Below are 23,219 nucleotides of genomic sequence, written 5' to 3'. Positions count from 1 at the left end.
TGTGAAGCTGCCCCTACTCTGAGCAGAAAGCTGGAGTAGAACAAAGTCATCTAGTCTAAATTACTATATGAGTGGGTGATCATAGCTGTTACTGGTCTCATCTGTTTTACCATAGAGTACACTGGAACCTCTTCATTCTTGTTTCTGACCATTTTAGTTTGATTCAGACTTAAAAACTGTAAAATTGTTTAATGACAATTTAAGAAAGTTTTTTTTTTTTTTTTAATATATGGAAGCTGTTTAATGGGTTAGTCACTTAACCTCTTTAATTACTTTAGACAATTTGTCCAAGCCTGCATAGTATGATCAAGTATGGGAAACTGTTGATTTGGATAACTAGCATAGAATCATAGAATCAGTAAGGTTGGAAGGGACCTCTGGAGATCATCTAGTCCAACCTCCCTGCTTAGCAGGGTCACCTAGAGCACGTTAGACAGAGTTGCAGCCAGGCGGCCCTTGAACGTCTCCAGAGAAGGAGACTCCACAACCTGTCCGGGCAACCTGGTCCAGTGCTCTGTCATTCTCACAGGGAAGAAATTCCCCCTCACGGTCAGGTGGAACTTCCTGTGGTTCAGTTTCTGCCCATTGCCTCTTGTCCTGTCACATGGGACAACTGAGAAGAGTTTGTTGCCGTCCCGTTGACGTCCTCCCTTCAGGTACTTGTACACATTGATAAGATCCCCCCTCAGCCTTCTCCTCCCCAGGCTGAAGAGGCCCAGCTCTCACAGCTGTTCCTCATAGGGCAGATGCTCCAGGCCTCTGACCATCTTCATAGCCCTACACTGGACTCTCTGCAATAGCTCCATGTCTCTCTTGTACTGGGGAGCCCAGAACTGGACACAGTACTCGAGATGTGGCCTCACCAGGGCTGAGTAGAGGGATCATCTCCCTTGACCTGCTGCCAACATTCTTCCTAATGCACCTCGGGATCTCATTGGCTTTCTTGGCCACAAGGGCACATTGCTGGCTCAAGGTCAACTTGTCATCCACCAGCACTACCAGGTCCTTCTCTGCAGAGCTGCTCTCCAGAAGGTCATCCCCCAGCTTGTACTGGTGCCTAGGATTTTTTCTCCCTACATGCAGGACTCTGCACTTGTCCTTCTTGAACCTCCTGAGGTTCCTCTCTGCCCAGCTGTCCAGCTTATCCAGGTCTCTCTGAATGGCAGCACAGCCCTCGGGTGTCTCAGCCACTCCTCCCAGCTTGGTATCATCAGCAAACTTGCTGAGGATGCACTCTGTCCCCTCATCCAAGTTATTGATGAAGAAGTTGAACAGGATGGGACCCAGTACTGAGCCCTGGGGGACACCACTAGCCACAGGCCTCCAACTGGACTCCACGCCACTGATGACGACCCTCTGAGCTCTGCCTTTCAGCCAGTTCTCAATCCGCCTCACTGTCCACTTGTCTAACTCACACTTCCTGAGCTTATCTAGGAGGATGTTATGGGAGACAGTGTCAAAAGCCTTGCTGAAGTCGAGGTACGCAATGTCCACTGCTCTCCCCTCATCTACTCAGCCAGTCATTCCATCATAGAAGGCTATCAGATTGGTTAAGCAGGATTTCCCCTTGTTGAATCCATGCTGGCTATTCCTGATCACCTTCTTTTCCTCCACCTGCTTATAGATGGCATCTAGAATGAGCTGTTCCATCGCCTTTCCAGGGATGGAGGTGAGGCTGACTGGCCTATAGTTGCCTGGGTCCTCCTTCTTGCCTTTCTTGAAGACTGGAGTGACATTGGCTTTCTTCCAGTCCTCAGGCACCTCTCCAGTTCTCCAGGACCTTTCAGAGATGATGGAGAGCGGCCTGGCAACAACATCCACCAGCTCCCTCGGTACCTGTGGGTGCATCCCATCTGGGCCCATGGATTAAATGACACTTAAAAGATTTTATTTAAAAATAAATTCATTCTATGTTGTGCTGTTGTCAGTTGTGTACAAGAACTTTTTTAAAGAAAACACCTGTTCCAAAAGGTGATTTGATTAATGATAGCAATAATACTGTCTGGTTGACAACTTTGTGAATGTAGGGTTTTTTAGCAGAAAGCTGTTCTATGTTTTTCCTTACTATCTTCAACATAGTAGTTGTGCAAGTAACTGAAATGTTAGAAAAAATGATTGTATTTCCTTGTGTGTGTGTTGGGATTAGAATGCCTTCTTTGAGTTTTTTTTTGGTTTTACTTTGCTGATTCTATTCTGAAGCATAGTAAACAGTATGAATATATTGCTTGCTTTCTTTTTGAGGTACTCCTTTCAATTTCTCCTCCTTTGGTATTTGATGCCTTATGCATCTACTTCTCTTTCATGCTGAAGATCCCAATAGTGACATCCTTCTTCTTTTGTAATTCTTCCTCTTGGGAGGCACTGTCTATTCCAGGCCAGGCATGAGTATAAACAGTCTTACTGACTCTTCTGTTCCTAGTTGCTGGCCAGATTTTGCTCTATTAGCGAGAACAGAATGTTTCTTAAGGATTGTAAATAGCTTGTGAAATGAATTTTCTGACAGTTTTTAACAAAATACTCTTTGTTGGAAACTTAAGTGCAAGACTGGCTTGCGAAGATCTTGATTAAGGTCAAATTTCTTATGAACGCCTACTTAAAGAGCTAGATATAGCATAACTATGCCTCACTAACATCTTTTGTATATTCAATATAATAAGTGAAGGCCACAGTCTTCATAAATGCAGTCACTAGTGCCTCCTTTTGAGGCCTCTTTGGAGCCTATGTGCATAGTTGTCACGGCTTGATTTGTGGCAGGCGTGATCTAAGGAAAGGCTCATAGCCATTTTGGAGGATCAAATTTTAACCAAAATTCCATTTTAGTTATTTACATGGAGAGTTTGAATTGCAAAGACTTCTGAATTCATAACAAAAGTGCTTCTCTGGAGTAAACTTTTTTTAGCTACCAAATGTACAAGGGCTTCTGCTTTTTTGTTTTTAATGAGGAGTGAGAGAGGTGATTAGAGCAGCTATTGGAGTGCAACACTTCTTCCCTCGTTGTGTGTTTTTTTTCCCCTTGCAAGGGAGATCAGAGCTCGCAGGAAGGTGGTGGTCATTTGCTGGCAGAAGCCTACAGACTTAATGTGGATCATTTGGAAGATGTTCAGTGTTGGGGGATGGTACGTGGTGCTGCATAAAGAGAAAGCCAGGAGGATGCCAGTTTCAAAGTCTGCTTCAAGAGGAGTGTTTTGAATACTGGTCTCAAGTTCAGGTTCATTGCACCATCGGGGCTCATTCACACAAATAAAGTAAATGTCAAGGCAGTCAGTTTCTTCAAATTCAACTGCAGCACATCTGAATCTCCATTAGCGCTCGTCTAAAAAGGAACGTGGTGAATTCTGTAGTCTAAAGAAAAGATATTGCATGCAACGTACAGAGGTATGTATAAGGCTTTAAGGACAGAGAACCCAGTTTAACTCAATGACATAACATGTAAATTAACACAGCCTTTGGAGAAGTATGTGGATTGGATTATAGTGTTCTTGCTGACTGCCTAAAAAATGCAATGAATCTGATTGTGGCCATGCATGATAGCAGTCAGGTGGCTGCTAAAGCAGATGTAGTAAATCAGGTTTTGACATTCATCTTTTATACTTTACAGCAAAACATGCACTGGTTGCATTTATCACAGGAAGAGTCATCAGTTTGCTAAGATCTGTTTCTCTGTTCAATAAATTGGTTTTTACAAACCTATTATCGTTGCAGAACCCAACTCTTCACTTCTTATGCTTCAAATGCATATAATGTGGTGGTGTTTGTCTGTCCTTTCTTTTTTCTTTCTTTTTTTTTTTTTTTGGAAGGCTAATGAGGACAGATAAACCCTACCTCAATAGAATATTCATTTGTTGATGAATGCAATACAGATTTTCTTTGCATCTTTTTTGCAAAGGATATTAAAGATTAAGGGTCAGAGGAAGACTGGACGGATCACAACTGAACATAAGAAGTGATTTCTCCTTACTTTCATTGTCAATCAGTACACAAGGTAACTATTTAAATACTCCAGTAAATTTCTCATATCTATTAGGAGTTCAGATTATATTTTGAGAAGTGGGTTTTAGCTGTATGTGCAATTTTTCATGCAAAGCAGCTTTTAGTTTTGGCTGGTTATTTATTTTGAGAAAGCTTTCAAAATGGAAAGGTCTATCAAGTTGTGAAATGCAGTCTTAGAAATGGAATTAAAAACCACAGCAATAGGCTGAGCCTGACAATGGTGGCAATATTTCAAGATAAATGAAAATCTAATCAAGCAATTTGTTTCTTAATAGCAAGAAGTATGAAATAAGTTTGATGTATGTGCTTTAAAGAAATGTAAGCACAAGGTATAGCAGAAAGCTACATCCCTTGATCAAGCATGTCCATCAGCAGTAGTTTTATTATACTGTAAATGCCATTTACTCACTGAAGTATATAAAACAGATGCATGACTTTTAAATATCCATCTGTCTTGAATGGCTGAGAAATAAGGATGAAGTTCCACAGCCTTTCTCTACTGGCTTTAACTAGTGCAGTGTTCATAACTGATGCCTGGAGAGCCAGAAAAGCTATCCACAGCTACTCTAGACTGTTAGGATTAATAGCAGTTTTTGTTTTTCTGATGCCTTTTTCCTCCACAGGGAAAAAATAGTAAAAGTTGGGTATCTTCAACAGAAAAGTTATGGGTTATAAACTGTAACCTTTTGTTTGGTCTCTTGTCTTTAAATTCAGAGCATTTCCCTGTTTTTACTTGCTTATCTGTCAGGCTTAAAATTTGATAATTTAAATTTTGGTTAGTAAAGTAAGTCCAAAAGAAACAGCTGCATCTATTTCTTTCTTCAGTGTACAGAGAGCATCCCTGGGAGGGACCTGGTCTTAGTGAAATGAAAAACTTTTTCCCCTCAGAGCACTGTGTAACACTGCTACGTATGAAGAGGAGGAGAGCAACCTCTGTGAAACTGAGGAAGCAAACGAAGCTGGACAAAGGACATCTTAGAAGTGCTAAAAAATCTCTAATGTCCCTAAGAATAAATGAGTTCAATATTTTTAAAATGTTGCTCAAACACAGGCATATAATGAAAGAGATTCCTCAAGTAAGGCAGAATGTGGAAGGAGCAGTGACTCAACTAGAAAGGTCACCAGCTTCACTTAATGTTGAAATATGATGTCAAGAACAAATCTTATACTTTAATAATGACTTCAATAATGTTGTGTTTCAAGTTTCTTAACTTGGAGGGCAAAACTTCCCAGAATAAAGATGGAAGTTCTTTTGGAGATGGGAAGGAGACAGCTAGGTATTGGCTGAACCATTGAGAACTGTGAAAGAAAGTTCTTACCAACTGGTAAGGCTATGAGCGTAGGTGTAGGACTACTGTGATTGCAAGATGCCCTGTATAATATGAGCAAACTCCATGTCCCATAGGAAGAGCTTATGGGAAGATGGAGGAGAGCATCTGTCTTTGAGTCCTTGTATGCAAGTTGTTGAGGGATGGAGTTGGCATTTTCTTTTCTTCTGTTAGAAGATTTCATTGTTTTCCTGACATACGTTGATGTGAGCCATTCAGCATTATTTTCAAAATCTGATCAAATACTTAGGGCTATTCCAAACTGGGTAGCTGTGTGCAAATGTAGAACTACTGGTTACTTGGAGAAAGGAGAGAGGAAAAAAAATCTCACATCTGCTGCAATAAGCACAATGCCTTTTCTAAATGGGATTTGCTAGTGTTCAGCTTTTGTCTAGAAAAATGAGTTGGAAATTTTTTTCCTTCCACCTTCTGCTCCTCAAAAATATGAGCAAGCAATGGCACCATCTTAATCAAAATACTGTAAACAAAAATGGAAATGTTGTCTATACTCAGAGAGATTAAAAGGAGAACAGAAGGTTGCACTTGAACAAAATACATAATAAATGTTTACAAAAATGAGTGATGATAATATTGATCAGAGCTGGCCAGATTTCTGAGCATTTGGTGACTACCCACAGCTTTCATCTGCTTAAACAATTTTCTGGGGCTGGCTATGTCCACAGAAGCTAGTTATGTTTCAGTTTTCTGTTTAGAAATGCATCCCTTTATCCAGTGCTTTGCTCCCTTTGTGATACCTAGTATGTTGATTTATCATCAGCTGGCACATTCAGTTAAGGAGCTACAGCAACCTTGCTGAACCTCTTACCTGGCAAGGTAACCCAGGCATTGCCCCCAGACTGATAAGTTTAAAAAAAGAAAATATTCTCGTGAAGTTTCTTCTCAGAAAACAAGGTTAGCTTTTTAGGCAATGAATATTACTCACAGTAAGGACTGTGAGTAGATGCAACTCGACTTCTCCTAAGACTTCAAACAGAGACTTGCTTCAGTGACAGAAGCACCCAATCTCCCTCTGTTTTCCTTGGGATTCTTGAGACTAGATGAGAAACTAGGTCTCAGTTTCTGCTGGACTTTACTTACATGGGACAGTTCTCTCCCCACTGTCACAAAAGAATGTAAACAGTGCCCCAGAGGTTGGTTGCCTTTCTTGCTTTTTGGCCTTTTCTTGAGACTTGGCTGTTTTATTACAGTGCTTCTGCTCTGAACAACTAACTGACAATAAAAGTCTTAAAAATAGCCGAATTTAACAAGCCAATCAACTGATTTAAGAGTTGTTTTTGGTTTTTATATGGAGTCTCATGTGTGGTATAGCAACCTGTATGGTGCATTTAAGGATAAATATTGAAGAGGTGCTTGTTCGCTAGCTTTGAGATCTGAGTCACTGCAATTTCTGTTTGAGACTGAATTACTGTGGCTGGCGCTCTACAGAAGAGTTTGCAGTTGAAATCCTATGCTGAATGCATGCTAATAGCAACAAAATGTAGGCTGAATTATCTAGAAATCCTTCCGTCATTCAAGGAAGGAAGGAAAGTTATGGGCATTTAAAATAGCTGATGGCAGACTCAGAGTTAAAGCATGGTCTCTGGCTCAGCTGGTGGTTGATTAGACCAGAGTCTTAAGTACTTAACCTAAAATGACTTATCTTGTGTGACACAGAGCATTTGTCTCTCATCTTCCATTCAGAAGAGTGGGTCAGGATCAGAGGAGTTGAGCTGCCTTGGAGAAAATAAGTTTTTAGATTGCAAGAAGGGTGTGGTGAGCTGCCAGCACAGCAGGGAGCAGATCCACAGCTAGGACACCATGCTCGTGAAAAGAGAGATGTCTTGCAGAGACCAGGGAAATTGCAGTTTGCTGTAACAGAGAGTCACTGAACTAACAGGGACACAGTCTAGAAGCAAAACACACCTGATGCAGTGAGTAGGGAGATATTTGTTTATACACTTTTATTTATGTTCTGCAATTGGGTCACTTTGAGTTTCCTCTACTGAAAGTGGTAATTATTCTACTTGTAATAAAATTGCAATAAAATCTCACTTTTCTAAGTTTAAGAACCTTCCTGTCCTCTTTTCCAAGTTGGAGAATTTAAGTTTCTTCAGTATGTCCAAACCATGGGAACTGGTAAAAATGAAGACAATCAAAAAGTTGCTGTTTTTGAAAATAATTCTTCCTAAAGCACTAAATGTTTTTATTTTTGCTTGTTTTCAGTCAGGCAGAGGAGCTTAATTGTGAATGTCCAGTGGTGTCCCTGATAAGAGACTGGACTATAATTGGGGTCTGGTGGAAAGCACTCAAACTCCAGGTGTCCCAGTAGTGCCTCTATTTGATGAAGTAGTGGAATTTAGCTAAATAAAAAAAGTTGCTCAATCCAGACGATTGCACGTGAGTGTAACTGCTGCTGTGACACTGGACACTATTGAAAATCCAGAATTCTCCAGGAGAAGAAACTTGGAGCTCCACAGCAGGAGCTCAAGGGGGAGGAGGGACATTAGAGGAGGCAATGCAGAATCAGTGCAGGGGTGAAGTAGTACAAGCCAAAGCAGTGCTCAGCATTTGAGGCAAGACTGCGTTGCTCTGCAGGAGTTTGTGATGTGTGCACAGCAAGGCCAAAGCAGATGACAGCAGTATCGTTAGCTCAGAAGAATTCCCCTTATGAGTGAGGGATAATATTGCAGCAGAACCATTCAATTCAAGTGGGATGCTTACATGGGTATCTCACTAACTTATCAAGATGTGGATACATATTTGAACAAAAAGCCACAAGTATTCTGTAGGTAAATGGATAAAACTTAGGATTTATGGTGGTCTGATCCTCTCTAGCAAGGCAAATAGTTGGGCAATCAAGTTACATTTACCAAAAATAAGGATTTCATTGTTATAAGTTCATAACAGAGTCCCTTATATTGCAGATATACCACAAAAAAAAAGGAGGGATGAGAGGTGATCTCCCTACAGTTTGGTCTCTGAGGGCTTCCGTGGCTTAATACAACCTTGTATTCAGTACCATTGTGAAATAGTGGCTGCAAATCATGGCAGCATGCAAGCAGTAGCCTGTAGTCATGGTCCTAGATGAACCTCTGTACTATGAAGAAGTAGATAATACCTTCACAAAAAAAGAGGGGGCGGAGAGAGGGAGAGCTAGATGATCTTTTGCCCTGAAAGCTCTTGGAGCACCTACAAAACTACAAAATTTGAGAAAATGAGCTTTATTCTCCCCAAGGGCTTGCTGCCGCTTGCAGCTTCCAACAGCAGCACAAATGACCTTGGATGTTACTGGAATATTGCTAGTTTTTAGGCTCAACACTAGGTAACAAGAAATTGTTTCATTTTCCTTAGAATGACTGTTGCAGAGACTCTCAAACTAATTTAGGTCACTTAGAGTTTGGACACTAAATTCTGACAGACTATTCGGTAATTATGAAACAGCAAGCTCTTGCCAAATTAGCATTTTGACAAGTGCCTCCTCTTCCTTGTTATGTGACTGTTATTTGGGCATGCTTCTTGTTTTTCCTTGAGCAATGCTCTCAAACCTAAGGAATGAATAAAATTGTTAGTCTTGCTTCCAATGTTGTTTTGCCTCAACTAGTCCTGCTAATTTAGGGATTCAAAGTTATTACTGCTTCATTTTTTAATGTGCTGAACAAATACTGATGACTATGGTCCACTGACATCTTTTGGAAACTTAAGCTACTGCTGTCTGAATACTGAAGCAGAGGTGTAAATATGAGTGATTCTCCTGCACTGCCTTATTGGAGAAAATATAAAGAGTGAATGGAAAAATTCTCCTGAATTCTCCTGAATATTGCTGTTTAACAATGTTATTACAGATCTCTATCTCTGGCAAAGCAGTTCCCTCTTGAGGACCTCTTTAGGAACAGAGGTTCCCAAGGGGCAGGAGAAGGCAGGGTCAATAAAAGATGCTGCAGAGTAGGAGCTGGTTGATATAACACAATTAATGTAGCTTTAGCATGAATATATGTGATTTAGGGCATGTTGTAAGTACCTCTTGTTCCACCTAGAATATTTAGAAGGACAAAAATCTACTGTGTGCAGATGTCATTAGTTGTATAAGGACTTGCGTGTTTTCAGTGTATCCATCAAAACTGAGGGCAAGTGGGTATAAGAACATAACTTACAGACTTGTTTCCTGGGAATGCTGGTGACAGGTACCTTTAACTGTAAGTTTTTTTTTTCGCTTGGATAATTAGAAAGCATGAAAATACAACGATTTAGCAATCTGTTATTTTTAAAAGTGTGTAGTTTTAAACTTCAAAAATTATCCATGATTTATTAAGTAGAAACTTGTAAAATTGCCTTTCTCTTGCATAAGTTTCTACAGTTTTCATAATTGCTCGGTTCTAAGGCTTCACAAATTTTAAAATTTACTATAGAAGATGGTGAGCATGTGAGCGTGCACTCTGTCACCTTTGGAGTGGTTCTGAAATATCCTGAGAGGAGAAGACGAAACAAAAGAGACAGCTAGATTTGCACGGATGCTGTGACAGCAAATGCCCCTTTCAAGCCAGATAGCTTGAATGCCACTACTCATAGCCCACAGAAGAACTCTCATGGTCCAAGTTCTGCCCTGATTTGAGTCAGCGTGGTTGCATTGTAATGAAATTGTTTGATGGAAGGTTTTGCAAAGTTTGGCTTGTAGGCAGTGCTGCTTATGGAGCTTAAAACAGACTTTTTTGTGCTGGAACACTGGCTGTGTTTGTACAAGAATTTGCAGTAAATACCAGGGATTTCTTGATTTTTCTGAAGTGATGGCAGTTGTGCCATACGTCTTTGAGAAGCTGTGTTTTTCCGTTTGTGTGTGTTTTTGTTCTCTCCTCTGCAGGCTGTCCTGCAGTAGCTGGACCTTTTTATTTGTTGGGACAGAGGCTATCCTGAGTGTTATAACTAGAAGAAATGCAATCTAACAGTGTGCCTTTGAGAATCTGCCCACCGTGTTGTGGGAATCGGTGCTTACTTTATTTATTCTGAAGTCAGTGAGTATCCACTGTGATATCCATTCCCAAATATACTGTTAGATATGTTGATTTTTCTCTTTGTATTTAATCCTTTTCTTCTTTCTTCACCCATCTGTGCCCTGAACTGTAGAATGCTGAATAAGACCCACATGTAATAAAAATATACTACATGATTTTTTTTCCCTCCCTTCTTAGCTGGTAGAGCAGTATCTTGCTGGGAACAGGTTTAAGAACTGGCGCTATTTTAATATCTTTCAGTAAAATTCTAGTCATGCAAGAGATCTTCCTTGTGGATCCCACTTGTGGTCTTTCTCTTTTTCTTTTTGCAACATGGTAACTAAATAAATGTAAAACCCTTCTCATTTACACAACTAATTGAATATACTAGGCTCTAGTATGTTTAATTATGATCTTTCTCAAGCGGACTTTTCCAATAAATAAAACGCACCTGCATTTAGCTGAGGCAAGCAAAACCAAATAATACTTTAAATATGTTGAAGTCCTTTCTGATGTACCAAACAATAAATTGATAACTGCATGGTCTCTGTTACAGTAGTTGTGACAGTCTCTATTCACAATTCTTGTTTTGTTTACCTTTAAAACAAATCATGTAGAAGAGCTAGACATGGGGAACTTTGAGAAGTATTGATACACCCTCAGTTAAAAAGTCTTTGATCTTTTCCTTAGGGTGTAAGAACACATACTGCCTGTATCTGCCTTTCATGGTAGGAGGAGTGGTGTAGGTATAGCCAAGAGCTAATAAAGGCAGCAACTGGACTGAAGAAAATGGAACTGTATCAGGATTAGCTTCCTCCGTTACTAAAATATTAAACCGTATCAGGTTTTTATAGTTTCCACATGGAATATATAGTGGATGTTGTGCTTGGATGTAGTGCCGGTATATTCATATATAGCTGTCTTTAATCAGCTATATATGAATACTTATATTCTAAGAGTGAAGGGTTTTTTAATAAAATTTTCATTTCGTATCCTTGGATAAAGAATATACTACTGGATACTGCTTAAATATTCATCTTTCGATTTTTTATGCATCACTGATTTTTGTCTATATAAGCAACTTGCTTTTATAGACATCCCTTTGAATTAGCAAAGTACTTTTCTGTATGATAATCTTCTATCTTACAAATTAAACAATCCTCCATTTTTTAACATCAGTTTATAGTTCAGACATTATATCATAGGTTTTAGGGAGTTGCCGGTTTTGAGCTAGTTTACTTAAGAAAAGCAGATTACGTAGCCTTAACATTTTCCATTCTATTGCCAGCTACGATTCAAACCCACATGGTAGCTGAACAGTATTGCAGCCTTTTGAAGGCACCTCCCTTTTTCTTTTCTTTCACTTTTATCTACTTTAGAAATATTTTTCCAAAGGGAAATAGTTAGATTCCTAATCCCAAACCCATATCCCAATCCCGTAATCGCACTCCTTGATTCCTTTGCAAGAAGGAGAACTTAATCTGCAAAAAAAGACACCAGATAGCCCTTATTTATTTATTTATCTATTTATTTATTATAAGAGTGAGGAGCTGACTGAATTTACATCATCTCCATATTTCTGAAACACCCATTGCAATGACTCATACATAATCCACCTAAGTAGAGAAAAATAATGTCTAAAAAACAATGAAATGTGCACTGAGCTGGAGCTAGGAAACATGACAAGAAATCCTAGATTTGGCCCTACAGAAACCATGCGAATAACTAACGTTCTATGAAAAAAAAATCTTTCTGGGTTACTGTATGTAAACAGCTTATCACTGTTGTGTCTTTTATAAAGAGTTAGTGAAATTTTGTTGTTGTCAGACTTCTAAGCAGTGAAACACACTGATTGAAAATGATTCAATATTTTTTGATACGTTGTTAAATCGTTTAAAAAAAATTATGAATAGTTGTCGTTCGTAAAAGAGAAGAACTTCCAGAAGGCATGGTGGTTTATATAATGGCCAAGGTAGTTATTTGCATGTGGCTCATTTTCTCTGGCCAGTATTAGGAATCCTGTGCCTCAGTTAGCTCTGGACTGGCTGTGACTTCCAGGATCTGTAGACTGCCCTGCACCTTTGAAAACTGTTAGTTCATGTCTTGTAAAATGCCTATTAAAAACGCTTTCAGTCATATTTTTCATAGGTACATAGAAATTGGAGGGAAGAATTGATTGTGTGTGTATGTGTGTATGGTTGGGCGTTTGTATAATTTTTTTTATGTTCTACACAGCGCTTTCCCAGGTCTACAAAAATGAAGTATATTTAGTGTCTTGGAGAGAACAGTAAATGAATGTATTTCAGTGTAAATTGTACCTAGCAGTAACAATGAGGCTAGATGAAATGCAAGATAAGTCATAGCTCTGATGAGAGCAAAGCAAACGAGAAATTACTTTGAGTAGCGTTATACTTCAGCCAGAGAAATGGCTAAGTGGAAGCTCATAACTACTGCTTGATTAGGTGGCGGGAGTGGAATGAAAGGATATCTAATCCTATATGGACTAAGAGCGTAAGAAATTCCTGCCTGAGGCAGACCAGTGACCCATGCAGCCCAGTACGCTGCCTCTGACAGAGGCACTGGGACGCAGATGCAAGCTGGCCGCTGCCTGTGCCTCTTCCCTGTGTGCTCTTCCAGCATCCACAGTGGTGAGTAAGAGTTGTTAAGAAAGCAGATCCTTGCCCGGTCATTTTGCAGTCCACTTACGGGGCTGTCATCTGTGACTGCGCCTCATCCCTTGTTCCGCAGCTGGTGTCGTCTCTCTCCACAGCCTCCAGCGCGGCACGTTCGAGGAGCTCACTGCCTGTGCAAGGAATTTTTTGTGGTGTTTTTTCTTCTGTTTTGAAACAATCTCCTACCAATTTTGTTAAGTGCTTCTGGCTCTTGTATTTAGGGTAAACAGTGGTTTTGCATTTGATTTGTCTACCTCCTTCATGATTTTGTGAACTTCAGTCATATCCCCCCCCAGCCTTCGGCTCTCCAAATCAGAGTCGCAGCCTTTCTGGTCTTTTGTCACAAGGCACCTGTCCACCTCCTCCTTCGTTCTGGTTGCCCTTCTGTGTACCTTCTCTAATCCCAATGTGTCCTCTTGAGATGTGGAGAGCAGAGATGAACCGCTGCCAGAGATGCAAATGCATCAATTTTATGCAGTCAAAATGACACTGTGCTTTCAGCATCCTTCCTGATGATGCCCAACATCATTTTGTTGGCTGTTTTAGCTGTCACTGCACTTTGAGCTAGCAATTATATGGGAGTTTGTAAGCAGTTAAGTGTTCAATAATGTTAGCAATATTCACACCACTGAGCGCTGAAGCCTTCCTTTTGATTCCTAGTGAGTAGCAAATGTGAGATGATATTCCTTTTACAAGTCCTCTTTAGGACTTTATTTAGATACTCAGAAGCCTCTTACCTCCCTGAAAAGCGTGTTGTTTTGTGTGCTCAGATCTGTCCCTTTCTTCTGCTGGCTTTTCAGAATTCCTTAAAAAACAGCAGTGATGGAAGAATGGCAGAATAGTTTAACAGCTCTGCATTTTGTGTATCTTCCCTGTTTGAACTGCAAGAAGCAGAGAGGTCAAAATGTTTCTTGAATAAAATGAATTATTTTGAATTGAAGTCAGTCTGACTCCAGTTGTTTTCATGTTGATCTAGGTATATTTTATAGTGGACTTTTTTTCTGAAATTTATTATACAGAATGGTATATGTGGAAAATACTGTGATGCAGTAATATGTATCACATGATTTAGTTACACACGGACGTGAGTCAGCTATGCGCCCTCGCTGCAGTGAAGGCAAACTGCGTAAGGGGCTACATTAGCAAGAGCTAAGCCATCCAGTCAAGGGAAGTGATCTGGTTTCCTTTACATAGCATTAGTGAGCCCACATCTGGAGTACTGTGTCCTATTTTTTCTCCCGTTCTGCCCAATGCAATAGAGATGTTAGCAAATGGAGAGCAAAAAACTTGTTAAGATATTTTGCGGACTGGTGCACATGATGCTTCTGGAAAGGCTGGGGAAGCAAGGCTTGTTTTGCCTGGAGAAGAAAAGTTTAATGGGGAATCCAATTACAGTGTTCCACTATCAAAAGAGGGGTTACAGAGAAAATGGAAATAAACTTTTTTCAGAGATGTACAGTGAGAGGACAGGAGGCAGTCATGAGAAGATATGATGGGGAAACTTCTGACTGGGTATAAGGAAAAATATTTTCACTGTGAGACTGATTAAGCACTGAAGCAGGTTATCCAGAGAACTTGGAGACTTAAAAAAATTTGGCTGGACAAGACTCTGAGCAAGTTGAGCTAACTTTGAAGCTAGCCTTGCTTTGAGCGGGTTGGAATAGATTACTTCACCCAATCTAAATCTTTTTCTTTGATTCTGGGTTTGAAAATAGATAGTGACGCATTGCTAAAATGTCAGCGTTGTTAGCTCACGCTGAAATCTGTACAGAACATCTGTCCCATTTACAAATCATAATTTTGGCTGAAAACCTAAATTTTCAGCAATGTTTTCCAGTTGTCCTAGGTTCTTGACATTCTTAGTGGCACATACTAACTCAATAAGCTGCTTTTCAAAACAGTGGGCAAGAGGTAGTTATAATTCAGTAGTAACTAACTGAGGATCTAGGTTCTTTGATAACTTCCTTGAGCATTACGACATCCAGGTGTAAAATATCACTCTAGTTCATTTGCAAGAAGTAAATCAGGCTTAAATGTGCTTGTAAGTACTGGGTGGTGTTTGGTGTGCAGCCTGAACTGTGTTTAAGTTATTATATCCTGCATGGATATTTGGTCTTCAGGAATGCTTTGGGCTTTAGGCCACTTCCAGGACCCACCCACTCAGGTAGGTGTAGATACTGGCAATGATGTTCTTAGGAAAGAGGTAGCTGGCTTTATTAAAAAGTTTGTCACCTTGACAGGGACTTATTCCTTCTTAATTAACATACATTTAGTACTGACTGACTGCCTAAGGTACTGGATTTATAAAATAAAAGGTCATACATTCATATGATCTCTTGCTGTTTCTCTCTCTGTGTGTATATATAGGATGACAAAGAAGCCAACAAACCCATGCCAAACAAAGGAGACCATGGACTAGGAAATGAGAAGTTCAAACCCGTGGTACCTTGGCCTCATGTTGAAGGTGTGGAAGTGGACTTGGAATCCATACGAAGAAAAAATAAGGCCAAAAATGAACTGGAACATCATGCTGGTGGTGATAACAATCAGCAAAACATCATCCAGAGGCAGTATCTCACATTTAAGCCTCAGACATTTGTATACCGAGATCCTGTTTTACGACCTGGAGTCCTTGGTAATTTTGAACCCAAAGAGCCTGAGCCTCATGGAGTTGTTGGTGGCCCTGGAGAGGAAGCAAAGCCATATGTTTTAGGACCAGATTACAAAGAATCCATTCAAGCCAGCATTAAGGAGTTTGGTTTTAATATGGTGGCAAGTGATATGATCTCACTAGATCGGAGCGTTAATGACTTGCGTCATGAAGAGTAAGCAGACTTTTTGTTTTATTTTAGTCCTGTTTTCATGTGATTTGATTATTTTCTTTCCATAGATCTTAATCAATGCTTAAAATAATATTATTAATTAGACTAAATATGTAAGGCCTCTTGTCTTGGCAGGCAAGAGTGCTGTACTATACCAAATGTTTCCATATTTTATTCTTAATGCTGTTCCCATTAATCCTTTCATAAATACTTAATCTGTATTGATTTTCCTCTGAAGTCATCCCTTTTAGTATCTAATTGCATGTATTTGGATTTCTAGGTCAAACCAGAGTCTTCATTGTCTTACCTTTTTTTTAATCTATAACTTCTTAAGATTTGTTTTTAAGTAAGAATGCTTTTTTTCTTTATTATTCCATGCAGAAGTTGATATACTACAGTTAATTTAAATTTGAGGTTCACCCCAGCACTTAAGAAAACAAACAAAAAAACCCTATAACACAAAATCCCTCAAAAAAGAATACCCTTTCATTTCAGTTCTCTCTCTTTTATTCCCCCCAAATAGCTCTGCTTAACTGCCTGCATTAAGAGAAGTATAGATCTGCCATCGGGGCAGAATTTGGAGCTGATGGCAGAGTAAGCTCCTAACAGTTTCACACTGTGTTTGTCATAAACAAGAAAACAATCTTGGAAAATGAATCTTTTACTTGATTTTGGAGAGGGGGATCTGCTTTGAGGTGGGGGAATTTTGGAAAGATATTTGCGTTTACCCGAGGAGTATGATCACTAACAGGTTTACACAGTGTCTTCTCGTCTTTAAGATACCTGCTAGAGCTACATTTGCTCCCAGGCTAGTCTGCATTTGATACAATTTTCCATGATGAATCTCAAGGAAAAGTCTCTGAGCAAACTGATTGATTGGTTTTGGTGTTACTGTTTTGCATTGGAGGGGCAACAGAGGGCTATGTGAATTTAAATACAAAAGGAGGTACTTGCCCGCTTTCTCTTTCCTCTCCCCCCTCGCTGTGGAGCTGTGCCAATGCCTGGATGGTGTGTTTCCAGCTGCGGCAGTAGATGTTTGGTTGGTCAGTGGTTGCTTGCTGTAACTCTGCGGTGGCCTTCTCTAATGAGTGTTTTTCCATTTCGTGAGGTTGGGCAGGACTGGCCAGCTGGCAGTCCGACCCGTGCTTCTGTGTGTGGTGTTGCTGGAATTTACTACCTGCTATGTGCTTGCTAAAAATGAGTGTAATACAGAGAGAGTACTGCATTTCCCTTCCTTCATGCCATGTTCCTCAGGTGAGTTACTACAGGTGTTTCCATCCGCTTGCAGTTTGAGGACAGAACTGAGTATATCGGCTGCGAGTAGCAAGGTGTTGGGTGTCCTGAAGTTCACTTTCAGTTCCTTCCTTCACTGAGGCCAGCAGTTGGACCTCTGTGCTGGAGAGGTTTTCTGAAGGGGAAGAAATAATCTCAGTAGTCTGCCCTGGATTTCTTTTAGGAGGTTATTCCCTAGATACTGCTCCATCTGCTGAGGTATTTGCAGCCGCTGCAGCCTCTTTGTAAGAGATGAATGGACTAAGAAAATTTGCAAAGGAAAGCTATTTCCTCTTGAGGTGCTGTGATTTGCTGAGCAGGGTGAAGCTGACATCAGAGTTAGTTAGCAGAGTTCATCTTGGGTCTGGCTTCCCTAGAGAGAAGAGGAGGGAGGTGGAAGCATGTTCCCCTCCTAGTTCTCGTCTCTGCAAGGACAGCAAGGCTGAAATGGCAACATGGTTTGTGAAGATGGAACTGGACTGCCTGTATCCTGGCTATTAACCACACCTCTGGCAGCAAAACTCAATTATTTCTTCCCCTCCCTTTCTCCCAAGGTGCAGGTGGAGCGGATCAGAGAGCTGCCAGATAGTTCCAGATCCATAATTTCCTGAAATATTTTTGGCATAGTCTCTGAGTTTATCTTTACTGCTGATCTAGAGGACAGTTATAGAGAGAAATTCCTTCGAAAGAATTGAGTAAGTATTTTGCAAACTTGCAGGAATAGGAAGGGCAGGCAGCTATGTGACTAAGCAAGCCAAAAAGATGAGCTGAAGATCCCACTGTTTCCTCCCACAGAACATTTGCAGATGTGTCTTCCATGGGGATTAAAGACAGTAGCTCAAGTAAAAGTTAGGCTTTAATACTGTAAACAAGTAAACAAAACACTAGAAGCAACATTAAGAAAACAATCTCTCAGGCAACATTATATCAAATGTTTTGTGTGTTGACTGCTTGAGATGTTTGCAATTGCCCTAAATAGGTTAAAGCTTTATGGCTTTCACATGCCTCCTGGGAAAGGCAGAAGAAAGGAAGAGCAACCTGTGATTGGCTGATACTGCTATCGGCTTCCAGGCATCAGCGTACTCGCTGTCTTGCTCCTCTCCCTGATACTGCGGAGAAATGCAGCAGCCTGTGTTTGGGGGGAGCCAGCAGATAGCAGATGGGACCCACCATTTATTTTCCTTCCCTTTTCCTCCCACTGATTTCTGTTTGATAAGTCCAGAAGCCTTTTGCATGGTAAGACTGGTTAGCATTCAGTTTAACCCTACCAAAGAAAATCGTCCTTTCTGGTTGCCAGAATCTTGGCGTTGCTAATTGAGGAAGCTCTCTCAGGCAGAGGCTGGGTTACTCAGGGAGAGGCGTTCAAATCCAGGTATACATCACCTCAGCCTTCTCCTTCAGGCATATAAATTCTTAAACATCATCACATCGTCAGTCTCAGCAGTCAGATTTGTTCAGAGAAGTATGTCAGGCAGTATAGTATGAGTGAAATAATACTGTGCAAATGCTCTCTCTCAGTTTAAAAGTCATGTGGCTGTAGGGCTTGTCCATGCTGGAAGGGAAGAGGGAAGAAATACCAATAAAGGAGAGTTCGATCCTGTTATATTTAAATTTGTATCTTTAAGTCAGACACATTGCCAAGATGAATTGCCCACTGCATTTGCTGATTGAGTAGGAATGTTACCAGTGGTTCTGAGCACTCTCAGCTGTCTTAAAAAGCCTTAACTCTTGCTGGGCCCTGTAGAGAGGAATAGTGCTGGGTGGCGTGTTGAAGCAGTTTTTCAGGTAGATCAGCATACGTTGCTTTTGCCAGTACTGCATACTCTTGCCTAAGAGCTGTCTACATCTGTTTTGAAGTTGAAGCCAAGCTCTTCCATGGGCATACAATGAATTTGGCTTGGTTAAATAAAGTCAAGAGCACATAGGAATAACTAAAAGTCTGTGTACTCAGAGACATCATCTCATTTCAGCCTTTCAGCACTCTGCAGAGGGGCTATAAGGGAAATTTAAACTGGTTCAGATCAGAGCATTACTGGTTTCTCACCTTACTTCTAGCTGCAGAGAATTTGGAGCAAGTTTATCACGCCCTATCCAAAACCTCTATGTAGTTTTTTAAAGAAAGCTTTTTCTTGATACATCATGATTTTGTCTGGTTTGGGACTTTTTTTTTATTATTGTGCAGGTAGATGGCAGCCTTTTATTTCTCAGAGCCATCAGATATATTGCATTTTAATTTTTTTTTTTTTCCCCTAAGCTGGCGTCTACATAGAGATGTAGCTGATGTGGAAACAGAGAGATGAAGTTTGTGGATGATCTTAGATTCAAGATAAACACTCCATGCTAGGGAAATGAAAAATAGACTGGGGTTAGTTAGTCCATTAAAAAATGGACTTGGGTTTCTTGAGCCAGGAATTGCAACAGTATCATCATGCTTCATAGACTTTTCCCTGTGCACTGGCTTGTCTTTTAAGTGTGTATATCCTTTTGGAATTCATGGCATCCTGAGTCGATGAGTTCTCTTTTTCTAGGCTGAAGAATGTGGTGTTTTGTTTAATCTCTCCTCATGGGTATTGTCATGTACCTCTGTTACTCTGCCACCGTCCATCACAGCCTTGCTATTTCTGCTGAACTCTCCAAGGCTGAGTGACTGGATGTTGTATTCCAACTGAAGGAGTATCGCAGATATCTACACAAAGCCATTGCATAAATGTGTTCCTCTCCCTTATTATTCCTACCATTCTCTCTGCCCTTTGATCAGCTCTGAGCTAAAATGTTCTTTTGACTCCAAGATTTTTGAGTGATAATAACATTTAAGTTCTATCACTGAATATGTAGAGTAAGTTTGTTCTGATACTCCTTATACATTAAATTTGCACTCATGATGAGGTCTCCTGCCAGTTGGTTACCTGGTTAGTGTCCTTGAATCATTCTGCAGCTTTTTACAGTCATTTTAAGCACACCTACCAAGACAGTTTTCATATTGTTCACGAATGACCTGGAAGAGGGGGTAAACAGCTAGGATCCCAGCACAGATGCTTTTGTGCTGCAGTCACAGACTCCTTTCAACGTAAAAATCATGTACTTATTCCTATTTCTTAAGTTGTTATTAATAGAAGAGAAAGATTTCCATCTTATCCCACCATACTTTGATTTCTTTACAAGCAAAGTTCTTTGGGAAAGAACCTTGTCAAAGGCTTTTTAGAAATTCAGTTACTCTATTAATAGACTTACCCTTGTCCATATCCTTTTTGATTCCTTCAGAAGATTGTAATAGGCTTCTGTGGCATGGCTTTCCTCCACAATAGCTATTTCTGTGGTTTACTAATTCTGTTCTTTGTTATAGCTTCTATTCAGCACAGACATCAGACTTAGTAGTGTGCAATTTTTTGGGTCCCCAGGGCCCTTTTATAAAAATTGATGTCATATTTTCCTCCTTACATTCTTTCGATAACAAGGCTGGTGTCAGCAGTAGTTACATGCTACAACATTTTGTCAATTTGTGTTGTATTCTTCTAGAAATACTGGGTGTATAAAAAAAGAAAGGCAATTAGACTGTTCATAGCAAAAAAAATACAATAAAAGCTAGCGTACAGATATCATCTGTTATCTCAATATTACAAAGCCCCTAAACTTTAGATAGCTGAAGATAGGAGCATATACTGGGGACATATTGCTGTATGCTTGCCCTGGTCTTCCCTATGTATGTGGTACTGGTCATTGTTAATAGTTCAATGGAAATAATTAATTTAGGTTTCTTGCTGTAACTTTACCTTTGAAGTGGTCTTTTTTCATTTGGATCATCTATCAGCCCAACAGACTTCCTGGCAGGTGTCCTGCTTCTGATGTTTGAAAAATATTTCAATAGCAGCTTTTATACCTCGGTACATTATTTCTCAAGCTTTTTTTCATCTACTTCATTATTTACATTCAGTTTGCCTGAATTAGTATTCATTTTTATTTTCCTTTTTTTGGACATCACCCAGTGTGTTTGAAGAATGTCTTTTTTACTGCTAACAGCATCTGGTTTTTGATCATGCTGACTTTCCTAGTTCCTTTTTAGCATGTGATTTTTATTATTATTATTATTTTCTATGATTAATGGTAAAAACTTGCTCTCAGTTTCTACTGTGGTGTCTTTCAAAAACACTCTGTGCTGCCTGAAAGCATTTCATCCTTGCTCTTTCTTTTTAACAAACCTGCTCACTTCTGTATAGTTCCTCTTTTCAAAAGCAGGTGTTACTAGGACACCTCTTTTTGGTGTTGGAACTTGGTTCTGCTATGGCTGTAACTACAGAGTTTCTTCTCAACCGTTGTGTCTTTAACTAACTTCCACATACTGCTGAAGACCAAAAAACTTGTTTCTTCTCTCGTGGGTTTCTTCTGCTTGCTGCTCCCTGGAAACACCAACTAATGGTGCCCAAAACATTCGTCTGTGGAGTACAGTTTATATTTACTATGTCTCTTGGGAAAGCGGAAGTCTCCTGCTTATGTTTTTCTGTGCTCTCAAGTGCTTTGATTCCTCCGTACATATCAGTGCTGCTGTCCCAGCCCTGGATGGCAGCGCTTCTGCTCAGCTGTATCTGTAGCTTGCTCTTGCCTGCATGCTAAAAGGTCCCTGTAGGATTTTAGCTGCAGTAATCTCCTTATGATTTATTTTAGAGAAGGCAGTCCTTCCTGGAAAAAGTTAATTAATTCCAAAAATTTCCCCATGTACTCATGAATTTAAAGTACACTGTTCCTCACCATTTTCTCAACCAGGTGCTGAAGCTCTTCTTTTTTCACCATTGTAATTTGGTAAATCCAGATATTCTCTCCCCCTCTGCATCTGGAAACCAAAAAAAAAAAAAAAAAAATTGTCTGTGTCCTCTTGGTCTTGTGACTCGGGATGTGAGATGCTGAGCAAGTCCTTGAGCCAGGGCCCTGCTCTATTTCTTCCAATCTGTTTTATTACTTTGTACGATAAAGCTAAAGGAATGACAAAACAGGCACAGTGCTGGCCAAAGAAGCTGAGACATTAGGAGCTGAGGGCAAAAGCATAAATGAAGAGACCTGTTCTTGTGAGATCAGCCCTCCAATTCAGCAGGTTGAATTGCTTGCTTGCATGAAGGCTGTAGTTAACTGTCACGTCAAATCAATGAAATATATTCTTTCTTAAGTTCTCATGGAAGGCATTAGTTCTGCTCTGTGGTTATCTAAGCAGAAACCGCTGTATAATATTCTCACTGTATTTGAAAGAACTCAGTACAAATCCCAGTGTTAAATGCTTTCTCTATGCGTCAGCCTCATTCTGACCAGGATGAGTCAAGCTGCATTTTGCTTATTACTTCCTTCCCTTAAATACATCCTTGCAGGAGGTAGCTTTATGCTTTTTATTGCCAGGGGCTATCATGAGCAGCTGGATTGTTGGGGGAAAAGGTGCTTTTTGGAGTTAGCAGTTTCTTCATGGTCAGGCGTGATGTGCCCTTCATAAGACCATGCTGGCTCTTCCCAGTCGCCTTCTTGTCCTTGATGTGCTTGGGAACAGCTTCCAGCAGGATGTATTCCATTATATTCCCAGGGACTGAGGTTAGACTGGCCACCCTCTATATCTCTGGGTCCTCCCTCTTGCCCTTCCTGAAGGTTGACATGGTATTTGCCTTTTCCAGTCTTCAGGAACCTCCCACAAGCACCAGGATCTTTCAAAAATGATAGTCAGTGACCTTGGTGATGTCACCAAGCTCCCTCAGCACCCTCCAGTGCGGCCCATCTCATCCCATGGACTTGTGCCTATCCAGTTTGTGGTGTACGGCCAGTTGGAGTGGTCCCTAACGCAATTTTGCTCTGGAGCGGATATTGCTTCAGTTCTGCAGAATTTGCTGCTGGATTCAGGGGCCTGTGAGGTGTGACAGCAGACCTTGCCAGTAAAGACCAAAGGAAATAAGATGTTGAGTATCTCTGTCTTTTGTGTCCATTGAGGTTAGGTCCCACCTCATTCAGCAATGAATCTGCATTTTCATTGTTTTTCCTTTTGTCTGTTAACCTTCCTGTTGGTCTTTCTGTCTCTTTCCAATTTCAACTGCACCTGAGCTTTGCCCTTCTGAATGCTATCTGCATTTGCTCAAACAATATTTCTGTATTTCTGCTAGGTAGCCTATCCCCAATTCTGCCTTT

The 23,219-nt window shown here is 40.3% G+C and overlaps 1 protein-coding gene across 2 annotated transcripts in view; it reads left to right on the top strand.

The window, feature by feature from the left end:
- The window catches only part of GALNT7 (polypeptide N-acetylgalactosaminyltransferase 7), a 74,704-nt gene that overhangs the window by 15,898 nt on the left and 35,587 nt on the right, over window positions 1–23,219 (top strand). For both annotated transcript variants that reach the window (XM_062574687.1, XM_062574688.1), the window contains exon 2: window positions 15,343–15,800. In XM_062574687.1, coding sequence (XP_062430671.1) covers window positions 15,343–15,800 — 458 coding nt within the window. The remainder of the gene's footprint in view (window positions 1–15,342; window positions 15,801–23,219) is intronic.

Source organism: Rhea pennata, chromosome 4 (genome assembly GCF_028389875.1).
Source record: "Rhea pennata isolate bPtePen1 chromosome 4, bPtePen1.pri, whole genome shotgun sequence".
Classification (NCBI taxonomy): domain Eukaryota; kingdom Metazoa; phylum Chordata; class Aves; order Rheiformes; family Rheidae; genus Rhea; species Rhea pennata.
The sequence above is the reverse complement of the archived record's forward strand: the minus strand, read 5'-3'. Positions and strand labels throughout refer to the sequence as shown.